Source organism: Marmota marmota, unplaced genomic scaffold, assembly GCF_001458135.2.
Source record: "Marmota marmota marmota unplaced genomic scaffold, marMar, whole genome shotgun sequence".
Lineage (NCBI taxonomy): Eukaryota > Metazoa > Chordata > Mammalia > Rodentia > Sciuridae > Marmota > Marmota marmota.
In genome coordinates this window covers 34529549-34550164 of record NW_025999842.1, presented here as the reverse complement: position 1 = coordinate 34550164, position 20616 = coordinate 34529549, and the positions used below count along the sequence as shown (strand labels likewise).

The 20616-nt window shown below is 36.9% G+C and overlaps 2 protein-coding genes across 4 annotated transcripts in view; one reads left to right on the top strand and one right to left on the bottom strand.

Moving 5' to 3' along the window:
• Positions 1-11837, top strand: part of Col10a1 (collagen type X alpha 1 chain) — a 33504-nt gene extending 21667 nt beyond the window's left edge. Inside the window, exons 2-3 of the mRNA XM_048791706.1 lie at positions 5221-5389; positions 9610-11837. Of these exons, the coding sequence (XP_048647663.1) occupies positions 5236-5389; positions 9610-11498 (2043 nt within the window). The 5' untranslated portion in view covers positions 5221-5235 and the 3' untranslated portion in view covers positions 11499-11837. The remainder of the gene's footprint in view (positions 1-5220; positions 5390-9609) is intronic.
• Nt5dc1 (5'-nucleotidase domain containing 1) overlaps positions 1-20616 on the bottom strand; it is a 137328-nt gene that overhangs the window by 94604 nt on the left and 22108 nt on the right. For 2 of the 3 annotated variants that reach the window (XR_007343362.1, XM_015500409.2), the window contains exons 4-6: positions 17987-18093; positions 14982-15061; positions 13580-13664 (exon numbers count right to left, since the gene is read on the bottom strand). Coding sequence is in view for 2 of the 3 variants with exons in the window: in XM_015500409.2 (XP_015355895.1) it covers positions 13580-13664; positions 14982-15061; positions 17987-18093 (272 nt within the window). In the remaining variant the exon portion in view is untranslated. The remainder of the gene's footprint in view (positions 1-13579; positions 13665-14981; positions 15062-17986; positions 18094-20616) is intronic. The other variant, XM_015500418.2, reaches the window with a different exon arrangement.

The window sequence follows — 20616 nt, the reverse complement described above, 5'->3', positions numbered from 1 at the left end:
TAGATATATCAGGATAATGGCATGATATCTTTTACATTTAGTTAACATTGTAAGCATGAATTTCTTGGCTCTGTCCACTGAAAACCTAGAAACTATAATCAACCCACGAGCAGGGTACATCCCTGAGACTCAAACAGCCAGACATCCATACTGTGGTTTCTAACTTCTATTTCCAACTAACAGAAGTAAGACTCTGTGGAGAAATGTCTTACTACAGATCTGGGCCAGGAAAAGTACAAAATACTGGAAGAAAAGAAGTTATAAAAATTACTGGGATCATGTCAAAAGTGCTCAGGAGCAATCTGAAGAGGCTCTTACTGGCCAAAGATGGGGAAAAACATCTGAATATATATATTTTCTCTCTCTCTCTCTCTCTCTCTCTCACACACACACACACACACACACACACACTGTAACTCAGGATAACCATATATATTATAACTCAGGATAACCATAGTTGAACAGAGTGTTTTTTTAATAGAAACAAAAAAGGAAGAATGATAAAATTAGAATATCACCATCTTATAACTTATAATAAGTATAAGTAATTAGACTTAGTAACACCAGAGAACCAGCAACAAAGGGCCTCCCAATAGAAATATACCAAACCACACTCTCTAAATTGGTAAAATATTCTTGCCAAAAGCATTTGTGTGTGTATGTGTATGTGTGTTTCAAACCTGAATGAGAGCAACATTGTATGTCTAACTATCAATCAGCAGAGGAGCAAATTAAATGACAACAATATCCAGATTGCAGGAAATTGCACAAGACAGATAACCCAGCTTTTCAACAAATAAGTTGCAAAGGGGGAAAAAAAAAGAGATGCAGGTAAGAAACCTAGATGAAGGGGACATATAGGTCAATGGCAATTAAGGAAACCTGATTTAAACAAATAACAAATCAATTCTTTTTTTTTTTTTTTCTTATAGTGCTGGGGACTGAACCTAGGGCTTTGTGAATACAAGGCAAGCACTCTTACCAACTGAGCTATACTCCCAGCCCAATAAATCGATTCTTTAAAAATACATATGTGTATATGTATATAATATACATGTACATATCTATGTATATGTTTGTGTATATATACATGTCTATAAGTCTATATAGGTATATGCCATACGTACAACAGATAACTGGGGAAATGTGATGGACTAAAGCATTGATGATATTAGAAAATGATTAATTTTTTAGATATAATGAATATTCTACTTTAAAGAAAAGGCATTTTTAGTCTCTGGAGAAATATATTGAAATATCCACTGGTGAATCAGTATAACATAAGCAATTTGTTTCAAAATTTGAGAGGGGATGAATAGAAGGTAGACTGAGTTGAGATTAGTTTAAAATGATTGACTGGAACACAGGCATTCATTAGATGCAGTATCCTCACTTGTAGGTAAGACCAAAATTTCCTATAATAAAGTTTAAAAAATGAGCACAAACAACAAAAAGGTAAATAACTAATATTAATAATCTGGTAATTATACCATAACAACATCCCAACATTAGGAGTAGATCATGATTGCCTAAGGAGTTTTTGCAAAATTGAGTTTCTGAACCACTACTATCTTCATGAACCCCAAAGATTGAACAAATTGTGTCATACTCCTCAGGACTTCGAGAATGGGAAAAAGAGGTTGAGAACATTGTGTAAACACCTTAGGGCATACACACTATTCATCCAATATTTATCCCAATGCCTGACACTTAAGAGGTACTCAAGAAATATTTGGTGAACTCATGAATGACCTAGGGATATACAAATGAGCAGACAAACTTAATAGCAGGTAAATGCTCAATGTGCAAAAATATCACTCATAGTTGATTTAAAAATCACTCAGAAAATTGGTTTTACAAAGCAAGACTCTTTCAATGGAATGAGTTTCCTTCATAAAGCCACAGACTAGTCACTTCTTACAGCTCCAAGTAAACACCAAGAATAAAAATAGTTTTAAATACACAATTGGGTGGGGTGTGGCTAGTAAATATTCTGATTCTGCAATCTGTTTTGCACAAGAAGTGCTTCTTATGTGACTAACAAAGCAAACAGTAGTCAGATTCTGTGTGCTGAAATAAATACACTATTTGTAAAAAGGGTTGAACGTCCAAGGCTTACCAACGAAGACACCACATTTCCCAAAGCTAAAGGGGAATATAGAATGACAAATACCCACATATATTTACATATCCCCAAAACATACAACCACCTAGTATGATTTTTTTTTCTTTTTGTTGCAAATCTAAAGTCAATCGAAAGAGAGCCAAGTCTACCATATGACCATGGGGAACAAATACTTGAATGCAAGAAAAATCCAATTTTAAATCCTAAAGGAGCTTAGACACCACCTCGTTCAAACTTCTATTTGTTAATGAAGAGACAGACATCAAGAAAGTTTAAGGTATAAAGTTCTGAAAATAGAGTACCACAGTGAACAAATGGTCTACACAGGTGCAAAGTGCTAGGTATGTAGGGCTGGGAATCCATCTTCTAAATGTTCACAGGAATAATATCAAATGGTATTATAAAAACGTGCCTCTGTGTGTGTGCATGCATGCACTAAACCATATATACACACACAAAATACTAAAATATGCACACATTTCTAATAATTCCTTTCAAAACAAATTCTTCAGCCTAGCTCTGAAAAGCACCTTATAATCTTATCTACTTTGTCAAATCTTGTCCAAATAAACCGTAAACAAACAGAAGACAGCTGTTTTCTTTCACTTATCTTTTGTAGTTTCTTACAGATGTAGCCGAGTTCATATAATTAAAAAACCATTCCATATAACTGCCAAATGATGAGACTGATTAAAATAAACTATCCAATTGCCAATAATCTAAATTGATATAAAAGCCATATTTCAGCCAGGTGTGATGGTGCATGCCTATAATCCCGGGAGGCTGAGGCAGGAGGATTGCAAGTTCAAAGCTAGCCTGAGCAAAAGTGAGGTGCTAAGCAACTCAGTGAGACCCTATCTCCAAATAAAATACAAAATAGGCCTGGGGATGTGGCTCAGAGGTCAAGTGCCCCTGAGTTCAATCCCTAGTACCCGCCCCCCCAAAGCCATATTTCATGTATATCTGCATATTGCATAAAGACATGCATGACAATGTAGAATTTTTAATGTGCAATCAACAAATGTTTAAGTGAGAAAAGAAAGAGAGGACACTGTGAATGAGTTTTGTATTTACATTTTTGCAAAGTAGTATATAAGGCTTTATTTAAATACCACAGGAAACTGCCTGCAGGGGAGGAGTGAGGGAAAAGGAAGAGGGAAAAACCATTATTTCAATCACACATCAATCCTCAACCACACTACTTCAATTCTAGGGAGATACCAAAAATTATCTATTCTGTATCTGGAATTTTTCTTCTTATCTCATTTATCTGTAAAGTTGACTGGTCTTGGATCCAAAATGACAAAATTAAATAAGATGCTAAATTTGGTCTCTGAACTTCCTGTCTTTATTAGATGTTGTAGGATCCTGAAAACTGATTTTAAGAGTCTCTAATATTGTTAAAGGGAATACTAACTAGTAAAGTTGATAATGATGATGTTTATTTCCACCTTTGGGGGAAAAATGTTTTTAATTGAGATGATACAAGATCCCTGAAGGAAATTGCGATGTAAGCCAAGAGTATTTTTAAAAAGCTAAAAGCAAAGTCTGAGGATTTTTTTTTATTTCTGAAATGAACACAGCAGCCCTATGTAAATAAACATAATATGAGATTAAATAAACATAAGTTAAGGGCTCTTGCAAACTTTACTCCAACTCTAAAGTAAAATCCAAATTTAAGCAAGAATATCTGAGGCCATATCCAGAACAAAGTGTATTATTGGGAATAAAGAATCTAAATTCTTCAGAAAGAATATATTGCTAACTCTACTAGCAAATTCACAAATATCCTGCATTTATCTGAAAATTTTTAAATATTTAAAATGAAGAAATTCAAAAATATTAATGTTATCACTTTAAATTTCTTTTACTAACTTCTGAAGACTTACACTAAAAGCCTGAAATGCAAAACAGCATACCCACAATTTCACCATTTTATTTTTTTTCTCTCAAGCCCATAAATATATAAGAATTGAGCTAAGCTATGTTTATAAAAATTTAGGAACATTAATGGACACATTGGTGGCTTTATATAATAATTCAAGAATTTAGATGATGGTTTAAATCCACATCCTTCTCCAAAAGAGTTCTTCCCCTATTTTTATATATTACCAAATATTTTCAAACAAACAACACAATAATATGCTTTTCAAAAATAATAAGGGGGAATCATCATTCCAACATGAACTAACATTAGAGTAAAAATTTCTAAAATAGAATTACAGAAAAATGGGTATGGTAAAAACTATTAATATATATTTAAGACAAAGAGTTTATTTTTCAATAAGAAAACAAGAAAAAATAGAGACCAACCTGATTTTGTATGCCTGCCTAATAGAACTTTCCACCATAATTAGTGTTTCCCACCTCTGAGGGGAGGGGCTTAAGCTCAGAGTAACCTCAGGCAGTGAGGGGAAGACTGTATAAATACCTAAGGGCAACTTTGGAGAGGGCATCTTCTGCACTGCCTACCTGAGCAGAGAAGGCTTCACAAAGCCACCTAGACACTAGCTCCAGAACTGCCAGCACCCAGGTAAGTCTATGGACTGAGAGTCATTGTAAAATTCCATGTTAGCTTGCTTGAAAAGAAGCAAGTTAATACTGAAGTAAGTTAATTCTTTGGGGTCCTTGTGCATTATTTAAAAAAAATAGCTTTCTACTAAAATGTACTCAGAGAGGTTTACTTGTATATAAAATATATAAAATATAAGTCTATATAAAATAATCTTAATGAAAACCATACTGTACAAACTTATCCTAATCTGAATTTCAATGTATTTAGAAACTACTAGATATTTCAGGATATGTTTAAGATCCAGAATGACTTAATATAGTTGTCTAGTGATGATTTATTTATGTTTATTTGTAAATCACTTTATTTTTACTTGATTACTTGAATATAGCTTCCCCAAATAACTATGATATACATTCACCGAACTAAATATCTCTCATTAATTTATGGAATATATTGAAATTTTTATAAAGGACTGTGTTAAAAAGCAGTTAGTTAAATAAAGAATTCCAACTGTGCAATGTTAGAAAAATGAAACAGGTCAATACAAAGCTATATGAAATAATTCTTTTCTGTTTTCCAGAATCCACCTGAGATTATGCTGCCACAAATCACCCTTTTGCTGCTAATGTCCTTGAATTTGGTTCATGGAGTGTTTTATGCTGAGCGATACCAAACACCCACCGGCATAAAAGGCCCACCACCCAACACCAAGACCCAGTTCTTCATTCCCTACACCATAAAGAGTAAAGGTAAACTGAATTGCATATTTTGCTCTAGTAGCTAGCTGGCTGTTGCTTTCCACAATCTTAAAGATGATGTCTTTAACAAAATGCTTTCAACTCTGGTATTATCTATCTATTGAAAATTCCTAAATTAGTCCAAATTACAACAAAATAATTTGTGGATGAAGAACAAAACTCCTTGTACAATAAATATAATAAATATAACAGAAAAATATTAAGGACTTTTAATATGAAGTTTTTTTCCCTAGAATGATACTTTTGTACAAATAACTATCCATAATCCAAATATAATAATTCAACCAAAAGTAGTTAAATTTAAAATATTTAAAAATAATTACACAAAGAGAATAGAAGGCTAATATATCTAAATACTTACACACATTTACTTTTTTTATTTAATGTTTTTTAGTTGTAAATGGACATAATACCTTTATTTCATTTATTTACTTTTATGTGGTGCTGAAGATCGAACCCAGTGCCTCAGGCATGCTAGGCAAGCACTCAACCACTGAGTAACAGTTCTAACCACACATTTACTTTTAAAACACATTCAACTAGTCTACAAATATACACAATAAGTTTCAATAAGCTAAACAGGCAAAGGAAGTAGCAATCCTCATAGCTATTTATATTTCCCATATAGTTTAGTGGTTAAATGCACAGTACTAGCTGTGTGACCTCAGGTAAGTTATTTTTCCTCCCTATGCCTTAGTTTCTACATTTGTAAAACAAGAAGGAGCGACTGATCTCTAAGGGCTGCCATGAAGGTTATCAAGAGTTAATACCTGTCAGGTGCCTTATGTTTCACTATTACTACAATACCAATAAACTACTAGTAGTACTTCTAGTTCTGAATACTACTTTACTGGCATAGTCTTAGATAAATTTTAACTTTCCTCTTAAATCTATTCCTCATCTGTATGGCTTTCTCTGCTACTGGGAAGAGCAATGAGATAATATATATACATATATATAAAATACTAAGAAATCCTCAAAGAGCAATGACAAGGCCTTATCCTCACTAATTCTACTCGACAGCATCTAATATAAACTGCCTAGAAAACATCAACTGGGCAATATAAACTGATTGCAGGCTTCAGGTTCCCTTTCCACAATATTTTTTTCATTTTAGTTATATACTCTGTCCTGTACATAAAGCTAAAGCCATTTGTAATAAACTTTAAATAATATGTTTTGGGGAACAACCAATTTAAGCAAATGGTCTTGTTGAGAAGAAAGATGAAACCGAGTGTTTCATGAAAGGAAGCCTAATATTTAAAAACAGAGGCACAACAGATATTATTGAGTGTATTAAAATATAAATAAATTAAGAGAAAGAAAAAGCCAGGAAAGAAAGAGTAAAAGGTAAGGAACATGCTACCTCACTTGAAGCAACAAATGTGATGTGAAATGCTATGACAGGCAACAATGGTTTCAGTACTCTCTGATCACAAATTCAGACTTCTAAATACCTTACCAAAATCATAATAAACAATCTTGAATTAAAAATAAAATGCACCATTGTAGAAAGTTAAACCTATTTTTATCTTCCCACCTTAATGTACTTGAACATCCTGGCTATTTTTGTAGAACAAATTAAAACATCTTGTTAAATAAGAATTTCAGAAGCTATCCTTTAACATTAAATCCTCCTTGGTCTCTTCTTGATAACATAAGACAGAAAATCAAACGTATCATCATCCACACGGCAGGCACTAATGCATTACAAGAAAATGTTAAGCTGATAACAGAAATTCAGAATTCATATGTAATTCCTAGGCACATATGTTCAGCACAGACTAAAAGAGGATCCCATTAAAACACTACTAAATCATGCTGCAGAGGATTCTACAGCTGCTAGGCAGACGCAGGTAACACATTCTGACACAACCAACCACTATTCCAGTTTGTGGACATTTAAGAAACTTATTAGTAGGTTGTCACTTTTCCTTAAGGATGGTGCCACCCTAATCTTGTTTTTTCAGCTTGTAAGCTACAAACAGGGGCTCCAGAGATTCAATAGAAGTCAAATTCTTTCTTACACCAAGAGGTTTAGAACCATTAGGGCAACATTTCAAGTAACACAAATCACCCTGTTATTGGAGTTCTGGCCTTAAAAGGTGCCCAATACGATCATTTTCAATAAGATATGATATGTTTTACCTCTTTTAGCAGTGCAACAGATTTCTAGTTGGACAATTATTTCAGTATGAACATGATCCTTATAGCCAGATTCTGAAGCAAACCCCTAACTAATATAGTCTGCATTAAAAATGCTATTTTATTCCAAACCATTAACAAATCCCTTACTTATTCACCTATTCTACTTGTAATATACTAAATCCAGTTTTACATATAGATCCATCATGAACATGTACTAAAGTCAGTGAATGAAATGTGTGTTAATATATGGAAATGTCCATAAATTAATTTCTCATATTAATCTTTTTCCTATTGCAAGTTTCTGAAAGTCCATGGGAAAAGCTATATGTTTGAATGTCTGAAAACTGAAATATAACTAATTAATGCAAATACAAAAGTTCCTAAATCTAAAACAAATATCTTCCTATTTCAGCATATTTAGTTCAATTATTTGTTCTATATTTTATATAGGTCAAATGCTTTTTAAATCTCAGGAAGACCTCTACAGCTCTACCTAATAGAAATAAGTACCTACTCTTGGCTAACTATTTCTTATATTGCAGTCAATTAATACGAAAGGTTTTTTTTTTTCAATTTTAATATGTTTATGTACTGACAGCTAATGATTCAAGGGAATTAATACTCCAAAATGCTTTCAAAGGCAATTTAAAATTCTTTTCAATTCATTTGATAATAATTCTATATTAGCCTGCATTTTCAGTTTTTAAGCTATTAAAGATTTAGGATTTAAGTCCACTATTTTTTTTTTAAACAAATGTGACTCAAAAGTCACAGCTATAGGACTAGGGACTTATTAGCTCAGTGGTAGAGCACTTGCTCAGCACACATGAGGCCCTGGATTTAATACTCCACATTGCCAAAAAAAAAAAAGTCAGGCCATAAATGATTTTCAGGATTTAAGCAACCTATCCAACTACTATTACATCATTAAGTCAATATTACTATGAACAGTTTTTCAACAACCTAAGAATCTAAATAGTAAGTAGGCATCTTATGTTTCTGAACATAAACAGAAAACAACTTTAATACAAATTCTATAGTAAATATTAAAAATCACATGCAACTTTATGTCATCTTGGCTAACTATTAAAGAATTTCCCTGATAAAAGAAGAAAATTTTATGTAGATGATTATGAAGATTAATGTCAAAAGACTAAAGTGGTAACACTTCCCTAATGCCTGCAGTGCCCTGCTACAACCCACCTTTGAGCAACCAAAATAGCCTGGGATACCTCTTAAAAGCTCTTGTTATGTAGTCACTCATTTCACTCTAGGATTGAATCCTCCACAGGACACAACTTGTGCTTTCCCACATTTGTAGCCTTTTCACATCACAGGTACTAAATAAGTGATCACTGAGTTTAAGTTTAGCCCATCAGAAGTAGTTCAGTTAAACCCATAGCTTTATAAAATCAAACAACATTAATTTGCACTTAGATAAACACTTTAATCCTATTTTATATACTCACCCATTATATCTGATTAACTAATTCTTTGTTTCAATTTTAAGTCAATAAGGAAAAGAATAAAAAAAAACACAATATATTCTGAAGTTTAAAAAAAATCAGCCTAAATCTGAAGTATTCAGCAGGGTGTGGCAGATGTAAATTAGAATTAATTCCATTACTCATTTATGTCTTCCAGGATAGCTTTTTTGAGGGAAAATCTTTACAGCTCTATAAATTTTTCTTATTTATTCTCCACTTGTCTTTCTCTTCCTTTTCTGTCAAATATCTTTTTTTCTTACCTATGTAGATGATTTTTCCAAAATAAATGTGAAAAATTGTCCACTTTACTCTTATTCTGAAGAAATCTTCAATGTCAACTTATCTTAGATCATCAGGTTATGAAGAAAGTGGTAGCCATGGAAAACTCTCTCTTTAGCAGTAATTTTAAAACACTGTAAAATGAATCATCCAGACCTATTTAAGCTTGGTCTAAGACTAGTATGTAATGAATGACACCGCACCGCCCTGTCCTGTTAGACATTTTGAGAAACACTGATCAACTTTAACGTTACTAATCATCCCCCTCTCTGGGTGGTATATTGGTGTGTCTTTTAGGTGTAGCAGTAAGAGGGGAGCAAGGTATTCCTGGCCCACCAGGCCCTGCAGGACCTCGAGGGCACCCAGGTCCTTCTGGACCACCAGGAAAACCAGGCTATGGAAGTCCTGGACTCCAGGGAGAGCCAGGGTTGCCAGGACCACCAGGACCATCAGCTACCGGGAAACCAGGTGTGCCAGGACTCCCAGGAAAACCAGGGGAGAGAGGACCATACGGACCAAAAGGAGAAGTTGGACCAGCTGGTTTACCAGGACCACGGGGACCACCAGGGCCTCCTGGAATCCCTGGCCCAGCTGGAATTTCTGTGCCAGGAAAACCTGGACAACAAGGACCTGTAGGTGCCCCAGGACCCAGGGGCTTTCCTGGAGAAAAGGGTGTGCCTGGAGTCCCTGGTGTAAATGGACCGAAAGGAGAAACAGGGTATGGTGCTCCTGGCCGCCCAGGTGAGAGGGGCCTTCCAGGCCCTCAGGGTCCCATGGGACCACCTGGCCCTCCTGGAGTAGGAAAAAGAGGTGAAAATGGGTTTCCAGGACAGCCAGGCATCAAAGGTGATCGGGGTTTTCCAGGAGAAAGGGGACTGGCTGGCCCACCAGGTCCCCAAGGTCCTCCTGGAGAACGAGGACCAGAAGGCATTGGAAAGCCAGGAGCTGCTGGGGCTCCAGGTCAGCCAGGGATTCCGGGGGCAAAAGGTCACCCTGGAGCTCCAGGAATAGCTGGGCCACCGGGAGCTCCAGGCTTTGGGAAACCTGGTTTACCTGGTATGAAGGGACAAAGAGGACCTGCTGGCCTTCCAGGGGGTCCAGGTGCCAAAGGGGAACAAGGGCCAGCAGGTCATCCTGGGGAGCCAGGTCTGACTGGACCTCCTGGAAATATGGGACCCCAAGGACCAAAAGGCATCCCAGGCAACCATGGTCTCCCAGGCCCTAAGGGTGAGACAGGGCCAGTTGGGCCTGCAGGACAACCTGGAGCCAGAGGAACAAGAGGTTCTCCCGGCTTAGATGGAAAACCAGGGTACCCAGGAGAACCAGGTCTCAGTGGTCCCAAGGGTAATCCAGGGTTACCAGGCCCAAAAGGTGACCCTGGAGTGGTAGGACCTCCTGGTCTTCCAGGCCCTGTAGGCCCAGCAGGAGCTAAGGGAGTGCCTGGACACAATGGTGAGGCTGGTCCAAGAGGGGCTCCTGGAATACCAGGTACCAGAGGCCCCATTGGGCCACCAGGTATCCCAGGATTCCCTGGATCTAAAGGTGATCCTGGAAATCCAGGTCCTCCTGGTCCAGCTGGCATAGCAACTAAGGGCCTCAATGGACCCACTGGACCACCAGGGCCTCCAGGTCCAAGAGGCCATGATGGACAGCCTGGTCTCCCAGGGCCTCCAGGACCCCCCGGGCCCCCAGGCCAAGCAGTCATGCCTGAGGGCTTTATAAAGGCAGGACAAAGGCCCAGTCTTTCTGGGATGCCTCTTGTTAGTGCCAACCAGGGAGTAACAGGAATGCCTGTGTCTGCTTTTACTGTTATTCTCTCCAAAGCCTATCCAGCAATAGGTGCTCCCATCCCATTTGATAAGATTTTGTATAACAGGCAACAGCATTATGACCCAAGAACTGGAATCTTTACCTGTAGGATACCAGGAATATACTATTTCTCCTACCATGTGCATGTGAAAGGGACTCATGTTTGGGTAGGTCTATATAAGAATGGCACCCCCATAATGTACACCTATGATGAGTATACCAAAGGCTACCTGGATCAGGCTTCAGGGAGCGCCATAATCGATCTCACAGAAAATGACCAGGTGTGGCTCCAGCTGCCTAATGCTGAGTCAAATGGCCTGTACTCCTCTGAGTATGTCCATTCCTCCTTCTCAGGATTCTTAGTGGCTCCCATGTGAGCACATTCTCATGGAGCTAACTAAATCTTCTGCTTGGAAAAGTGTTCCCCAACTCCATCCCACCCCATAAAACGCATACAGAGGTAGACTGAAAATAATACAATTTTAATTTTCCAAAATACACATTTGAATTTTTAGACCAACTAATTTTCCCCTGGTAAATATAAGCAGCAATGGTAAATATGTGAAGATCCTCATGAGTTTCTAGTCAGCAATCCTAAGCCTCTTAAGAGATTTTCTGTAAACTCCTTCAATATTTAAAAATTTCTGCTAAGTTAACACAAATTATCACACATAAATACCCAGAAATAGGTTTCTAAATTACATTATATTTGGTTTCAGAAACTTAGCATTTCTTTTTAAAATAGCTTTATTCTAACAACTAATATGAGAGCTTTTAGGAAACATTTGGGAGGTATCACATAACTTAACAGAACTTAAATACTTGAATATTGAAATTCAAGACACTGTATACCCTAAGCTATTTCAGATGGTGCATTAATATAAGGCTTATATGGCCCCTTTCATTAAGATTGATTCAAATATATAGGTGCATGTATGCTTTTTTTGAAGCTCTCATAAGAAATCAAAATATTGTGCTAAAATGAAGGTGCTTTCGTTATGAACTTTTCAAACTTTTTTGGGATTGCAGAAGAGCTTTTTAAATACCCAGTAAAACCTGGAACAGGTGTCTGACCTATTCTTATTTATTTAACACAAGCAACTGATTTGATTTGATCCCTTAACTGAGTCTTATGTAATATCATTGTGTGGGTTTAAATAACATTGGCAAATGGATCTTGTGCTTCTTATTCTGGTGAAATTATAATTAATGTCAAGCATTTCAAAATCTGTTAGAAATGAAAAGACACTATTTATTTATGCTCTGTACTGTATTTTTATATTATTGTTTAAAACTTTTAAGCTGTGCGTCACTAAAGCACGAAATATTTAATCTACTCATTTACAAAGCAATAAAATAACATTAAAAGATTTTTATGCTGAATTTACTTGAAAGTAACAATTTGCTATTTCATCCATGCTTTTAAGGCTATTCATTTTACAAAGTTAATGAAGAGAAAAACAATAAAGTGGTACGCAGCTTTTATGATTGTTATCAATTATGTCCCTCTACTGAAGATGGGCATTCCATATCACTGGAACTCAATGTGGACTGAGAAGAGGCACCCATAAAAACCATGTGAGGCCTAGAAGCCAGGGTCAAGGGCTAATAAGTGGGCACAGAGAAGTGACAAAAGTCACCCCAAGGTAGAGGTTCTTTTCTGGGAGGCAAAGTAACAGGTGTCAGAGAAATACATAATTTGAAAAAATATTCTGCAATTACTATTTATTGCCTTGGCATGTTTTTTAGTCATAATACTTAAAATTATTTTGATGGCTTGATTTATATTGAAAGGAAGGCAAGGAATTTTTAAATGTCAATCCAAAGGCAAGGGTTTTAAGATGAAAAACACTGCTCTTCAGCATCCATCAGCCCACTAGTTGAATCAGGGCAGTCTGTTTCTAGTCACTGGGATGAAGTCATCTATTTATTCCTTAGAATTAGTCTTTGTGTAACATGAGCAAATGTTCAAGTGAAAACATAAAACCCTAGGCTCAAGGCTGGCCGAACCCCATTCTGGCCCCACCACTACTGTTCCTTAAGCAACAAGTATGGAATTTCCACTGGCAGATACTTTGCCCACCCATCTATAACTACTATGTTAAAGGTTGCAGGCATTACCAACCCTCACTCCCAAGCCAGAACACAGCAAAACTGGAATATTTAGTTCTAGGGAACGCATGGAACAACTCAATGTAAAAGAACAGCATAATGAAAGCACCTTCATTTTAGCACAATACTGGCAGGCATGTGAAAGATACTTGAATATTGGCAACTATGACCAAGAAACAGACATGAATAAAAGAACCTCTTAAAACTAGAACTAACTTCACAGCAATATTTAAGACCAAATTAAATCCTCACTAAGGAGCATAGGAAAAGGGACAACTTCTATCTAATTCAGTAGTCACACAGTATTTAACAAACATGTATCAGAAAGCCTCTCTTTGTTACTTACCCTTAAAAGCTGACATTTTAAAATTGTGTTGTATACCAGCGACTATATCCTTCCAAAAATCAAATGTTTTTTGATCACTGTTCTGCTAAAAGAAAAAAAAAATCCATATGTAACAAATATAATAATTCTGTTTCTAAGCATAGTGGAAAGGGTTGGCAATTATAATATTACTGGATTCTAAGGTAAGGATTTATGTTTTTGAAAACAATAGGTTAATAAAGTTCTCTTTTACTTAGTGTTATTTTAGAAAGAGAACTCTTCCATGAAAATTACTACACACACACATGTGTACATATACAAATAACACTTCTAAAGCCCTTTGTTTCCTTGGAAACATTGACCAGTGTCTTATCTAAACAAATACTAGATATTTGTATACAATTAAACTATAAATTGCTTTACAACTGATACATTTTGGAATGGCAGCATAGCTCAGTGGTACAGTACCTGTCTCTCATGTGTAAGGCCCTGGTTTTGATCTCTAGTACCACAAGGAAAAAAAAAATTGAAACATTTTGTTTGTGGTAACTATAAAACACTGACTGGGGCTGGGGATGTGGCTCAGTGGTCGAGTGCCTGAGTTCAATCCTTGGTACCCCCCACCCAAAAAAAGCAAAAGATTTGAATACATCATTGCGATTAAGACAATATGTGCAAAAAGGAAAGCAACTCTGAAATGTAAACTCATTTACATTCATAGGTTTTCATCTCAAAGTATGAACAGCTACTTCATCTTGATATATAGTACAAAGCAAAAGTATGAATATATTAAACTGCGCTCAGAAAATGAATTTAAAAATTTCATCTTGCTGGGCACCATGGTGCACACCTGTAATCCCAGTGACTCGGGAGGCTAAGACAGGAGGATTATGAGTTCAAAACCAGCCTCAGCTATTTAGTGAGGCCCTAGGTAACTTAGGGAAATGCTGTCTCAAAACAAAAAATGAAAAGGACTGGAAATGTGGCTCAGCAGTTAAGCACTCGTGGATTCAATCCTTGCAATAACAACAACAAAATCTTACCTAATTTTTCTGGTTTAATATTACTTAGAATGCTTAACGATACATAGAATGTTCTTAATTGCCTTTACTCTTTTTTATTCTGCAAATGAAACCAAGAAAATATTCTTTCAGATCAGTTCTGTATTTTCTTTTTCTAGACTTTTGCACCCCCTGCTGGAGAACATATTTATGTTCCCTGGGGGGAAAAAAACGGCCACTGCTATTTAATTTCCCAAAACTATTTTGACCAAATTTGCCATGTCTTTCTTTCTTGGTCACCTTTGAAACCACAAAGAATAAAGTAAATAAAATCTCAACTCAAAAGTTACATATGATAAATCATCTGATTTATGACTGAACACATATCAGATATTTTTTTTTTAAATTCAATGTTCACTCACCTTTGTTAAGGAATCCACCACCCTGGCACACAGAAGAGCTCCTGGCAGGTCAAAGTAATTATCATAAAAATAATATTTTCCTAAAAAAAGAAAACACACACAAAAATTTCAAAATTGGAAACAAATTAATGCCTCATACATGAAGGATACAAAGAAATTTGAGGGAAGAGACAATGGACTGTGGTTTATTTATTTGTACAGCCCCCATTTCAATTCAAAATGGCACTAATACAGGCTCCATGTCTGTTAAGGAGCATTTAGTTTAAGCTCTGAGGGCACTATCTGAAAGGTAAAATATGACATCTACAAACATGACACTACAAAAACACAAACAAACTTCTCAAACAATGACAAGTGTAACAAAATAAACCTAGTAGTAATAATCAATAACTGCAACTAATTTCTGGTTACTACACTTTCTGAAGGAGAAAAGTACATTTTAATACTGCAGTGTGGGAGAAAAAGAACAAAATGGCAAAAAAAATTGGAGTAAATGAAAAAGTAGCACAAAGAATATTTAATAAGGTCTATCTATCTAGAAAAATCTTTTAACTATTCCCTTTTAATTTATGCACATCAAAGTTTGGAAATAATTTTTTGAAAAATCATTTTACAATTAGTCTTAATGATGCTTGTTAAAGACATTGGTTAAAAAAAGTGAAAAATCATTTAAAATATGGTAAAATAGGGCTGAGAGTATAATTTAGTGATAGAGTACTTGCTCAGCATTTGATCCCCAGCACCAATAAATACACAGGAAATTAACAAACTAAGCATTTTATTTAAAAAATTGAGTTGTCTTAAAGAATATGAAAACTATACGCAGGATATATTGCAAATATAAAATGGAATAGGAAGAAGTCACAATTTATGCTATCAGTGACACTAAATTCCAAAACAAATAGCTCTGTGAAGAGGTCCACAAATAGTGCCTTTCCACACCAGTGCTTGGTCCATCAAAAGTACTGCATTCAGCTGGTATGCCAGCAAATTTCAGTGCAATACAAGAATGGCCAGGGTAAGCTGATAAATTAATACTATGCCCTGTAAGTACATGGTAGATTGTCTTAGGAAGATGCAGGAGTACAGGACAGGTACACTCACTCCAGGATCTCATGGAAGAGAGGCATTAAATTTATTCTGTATGGCCTTGGGGTAGAATTAAACCTGAACTCTTACATATGCCACTTTTGGATCTGCTGTCCCTGAACAATACTACTGATGGCCCATGTCATATCCCTGGGACCCACATCTGAGTCTAGCCACAGCTATGCTGAACAGCATCAACCCACCTAAAACACAATAGTGTTACTTGCTTTATCCTAAAGGTCCTTGGCCACCCTCAACTAATGGGATTAGGAGCCTGTGAATGAAGATCACAGCTTCCAGTCTCCCAGACTGACAACTCTTAAGAGGTATTCTTTGTGTATCTCCTCAGAAGTTTCAGTGGAATCAGTGCCTAGTGTCCCTTAGTTTTACAATACTTAATCGACAATATGCTTGATTGCTTTTTTAATGTAAACAAAGTGCAAATGGGTTATGAAATCACAGGACTTTTTTTTCTTCTTTCATGTCTCAACATTAAAACAAAGTTTTATTATTTAAAGACATTGCCTTTCCTTTATTATGTTGCCTTTCCTTTATTATGTGTCACAGCCTGACTCCCTGGGCATTGGGCACTTGGATGGGAAATTCCAAACCAACCAACCCAATTTACAGTAGATAAACTCCAAGACCATCCTTAGGATGCTCTGGGGTAAAGTAAGCACCAGAGGGAGATGTTGATTCAAGGAGGTACCACCCTCTAGTGGACACAGCAGTAAAAAATACTCCACTTTCTGAATAAATTTTCAAAAGAAACATTTAGCTATGTGCCTAGCTTTTCTGGGAGAAAGGACAAGCTTATTTACAATTGCTAAACTCTGGAGACATAACAGCAGCTCTCCATCATCATTTTGAGTAAAAGGTTTTGCACTCAATTTGACTCAAGATGTATGAAAACATTCTATATCTAACCCCAGTATGAAGTCTGTTTTCCATATCAACTTATTTTATTATGAACATGTATACTTCCTAACACATTCAATCACTACAAAAACACATACTTACTTCTCAAACAATGACAAATATAAAAAAATAAACCCAGTAGTAATAATCAATAATTGCAACTAATTTCTGGTTACTACACTTTCTGAAGGAGAAAGGTACATTTTTAACACTGTAGTGTGGGAGAAAAAGAACAAAATGGCAAAAAAAAAAAAAAAATTAGAACAAATGAAAAATAGCACAAAAATATTTAATAAGGTTTATCTATTTAAAATTTTTTTTTAACCATTCCCTTTTAATTTATGCACATAAAAGTTTGGAAATAATTTTTTGAAAAATCATTTTACAATTAGTCTTAATGATGCTTGTTAAAGACACTGGAAAAGAAAAAAGTGAAAAAATCATTTAAAATGCGGTAAAATAGGGCTGAGAGTATAATTTAGTGATAGAGTACTTGCTTAGCATTTGATCCCCAGCACCAGTAAATACACAGGAAAATAAAAAGGCAGCAGATACTAGAATTGAAAGTAAGGAAGAGAATTCCGGAAAACAGAAGTGGTGTGCAATGTGAATATGGAGAGACATGAGAGCTGGAGAAAGGAAACCAAGGACTGAGCGCACGACAAAATTGATAAAAAATACAGTATGGCTAAGGAATATATTATTGCTAAGTGTTAATCTATCTTTTCTACCCCAGACAAGTGTAAGTAAAAGGAGCATCAATTAAATTTTAAAACAGTGTGAAATGCTGCTAACAGCATTCTGAACCAGCTGCCAAAAGGAAATCAGACATATCTAGAAAAAGAAATCCATCCTACTGTTATGAAGTCGAGGTTGTTCCTTATATGTTGTGCCCAGCAAAGGACACAGAGGAGGGTCTTCTCTATATCCTCACATTGCAGATTCAGGTTCCAAAAGAAAAGGGGTGTGGGTGGTACAGCTGCCCATTTGGGTCCTACCTGAATGGCAAGGCACACCAGTGTCAGACACAAAATGCTTCCACTCCTTCTTGCCATATGCCTCTGCCAGGGCCTCTGGAGTCATCATCTTAGTGCCACGGCTTGCCCTAGATTTAGGAGATAATGCAGATTGCTCATTAAGGCTCCTTTGAATGCCCGTTCCTCTAGAACTGAGGTTGTTGACCCCAGCTTCTGCCAGAGCTATCAAAAGTTTTGTTCTTTTTTTTTCCCCTGTTTTCAACTAGGTGACTTCCTGCTTACAATTCTATAAGGCATTTCTACTGACAGCTGTAGCTCTTCCTCCATTTAATGTATCCACTAGCAAGTGATTAGGAGCAGCTTGCTCTGAGGGCAATACTGTGTAACCCACCACTTTTTCATAGAGAAGCTGTTGTTTCACGAAATAATGAGATGAACATAACTCAAACAATTAGAAAACGACCATGTGGACTGGGTGGGAAGTTGGTTCTGGTACTAATAAGGAAGAACAGCAAGTACCAGAGTTAAAGCACAAGTTACACCAAGCCACAGGAGGCGCGGGAGGCACCAGGCACCTGGCACCAACAGCAGATGACTGTGAGCACATGGTACTGCAGAGACAAGGGAGGGCAACCTGCCCACTCAAGGACACAACACAGCCAAAGTATGGTGGGATGTAGCAAGAGGACCAAGGCAAAAGAGAACAAGACAAGAAAGTAGCTCTTGTGCAGGCCCCAAATACTGCTTTTGAATCAAATGGGCCTGGTTAAGAGAAATTCCTGTAGGGAAGAAAATAGTTGATATTCTTTGTAGTTTATTATGAGAAATTATAATGATAGGGAATACCACTATCATTATCTTGGTACTATATTGTAGTAGCAAGATGATAAGAAAGGAAACAAGGGAATAAAAAAAGCAAATGGGGGCTGGGGTTGTGGCTCAGAGGTAGAGGGCTCGCCTAGCATGCGTGAAGCACTGGGTTCAATCCCCAGCATCACATAAAAATAAAATAAAGATATTGTGTCCACCTGTAACTAAAAAATAATTATTAAAAAAAAAACGCAAATGGGGGGAAACCACAGATGGGCCTTTATTTACAAAAAGATTCATGTTTTAGAATGCTATATGTTAATATGGAGGAATCCTGAATGGGAAATTTCATGAGAAGGCAACTGCATTGTTGGAAGAAAGAAGGTATCAAGAAGATAAGCTAAGAAATGCAGAAGAAACTTCAGGTTAGCCAGAACTTGAATAGGGAAGGACAGACCCTGGCGGAGGTTGACAGACTGACTAACAACAGTGAGAGAATGGCTGAAGGTAGCCAAAATCACTATACCAAAGGGACCATGATCAAAGCTGTGCCATGTCTATATATATGTATGTATACATGCATACATACAAGCGTACACACTATCTCTAGTCACCTGAGAAAAAAACTTATGCAAATAAATTACAAAATAATCAGAGGCGAGGCCACACCTGCTCTAATTAGATGCACCTTGGGGAAGGTCTGGGAAGACTGAGAAAGAAGTCATGTCATGCAAAAAGAATGATATGTTCAAAGACAGAATATATACAAGGGTTCCTGGGCTCCAAGTCTTCTTTGACTCTGGCTGTGTTGACATATGTAATAAATGGCACAACTTCATGGCCATGTTGATCTAATTATTAGTACTTGGTAAAAAACAGATGCCCATTCCTAGTGCTCTCTGAAAGGCTCAAAAGCAGGGACATCAACTACGTCATGACTGCTTTCCACATGGTTACTAGCACCTGAAAGGGTTGGGTACACTCAGAGATGAGAGGAGAATAGGAAGTTAGTACTGACTATTAAAGAGAGGGAAAGGTTCGTGAGGATTATAGGAGTCTAGAAAAACTTCCAGAAGGAGCTGGGATGCAACATGAGCCCTGCATGATGAATGATGTACACTTGGATAAATGGAAGAAAGGAAATATACATAGACCACCAATCCCTACCCAATATCCATTCCCCCTTCCTCTTCAATCAAAAGAATAATTGTTTTATTCTAGGCACCTACACACCTAGCTAAAACAGAATAATTCCCGAGCTCTTTTGCAATAAGGGGTGGTCAATAAGATGAAGCAAGTTACTAATTTTCTTTTGTATTTCCTGCAAATACTTCAAACTAAATTTAAAGGAGCTAGACCTTTAAATCTAAAGCTTACAGATTTATATTTAAATGGCTCAATAATTCATACAAAGACACACAGGCAAACAAATTATCTGTCATCTGATTAACTACAATAAAAGTGACTTTTTATTTAACTCATACCTTAAGAATCATACAGTAATACTGTATAGTAATACTGTATCCTGGGGAACGGTGACCACCGGCAGAAAAGGCCCAGTGGCCCATGGCTGAACAGAGCTTCCAATCACTCCTGTAAGGTAGGCGGGCCTGCGACCCACCAGCAGAAGAGGAGCAGCTGCCTGCTGAGAGGCAGAGCCGCCCCCTCCCCCTGCGCTGGCAAGGTAGAGGGAACTGTGACCATCCACAGAGCAGGCCCAGCGGCCTGCTGAGGGGCAGAGCCGCCCCCCACCCCCAGCGCCCGCCAGGTTGGCGGAACGGTGACCACCGGCAGAAAAGGCCCAGTGGCCCAAGGCTGAACAGAGCTTCCAATCACTCCTG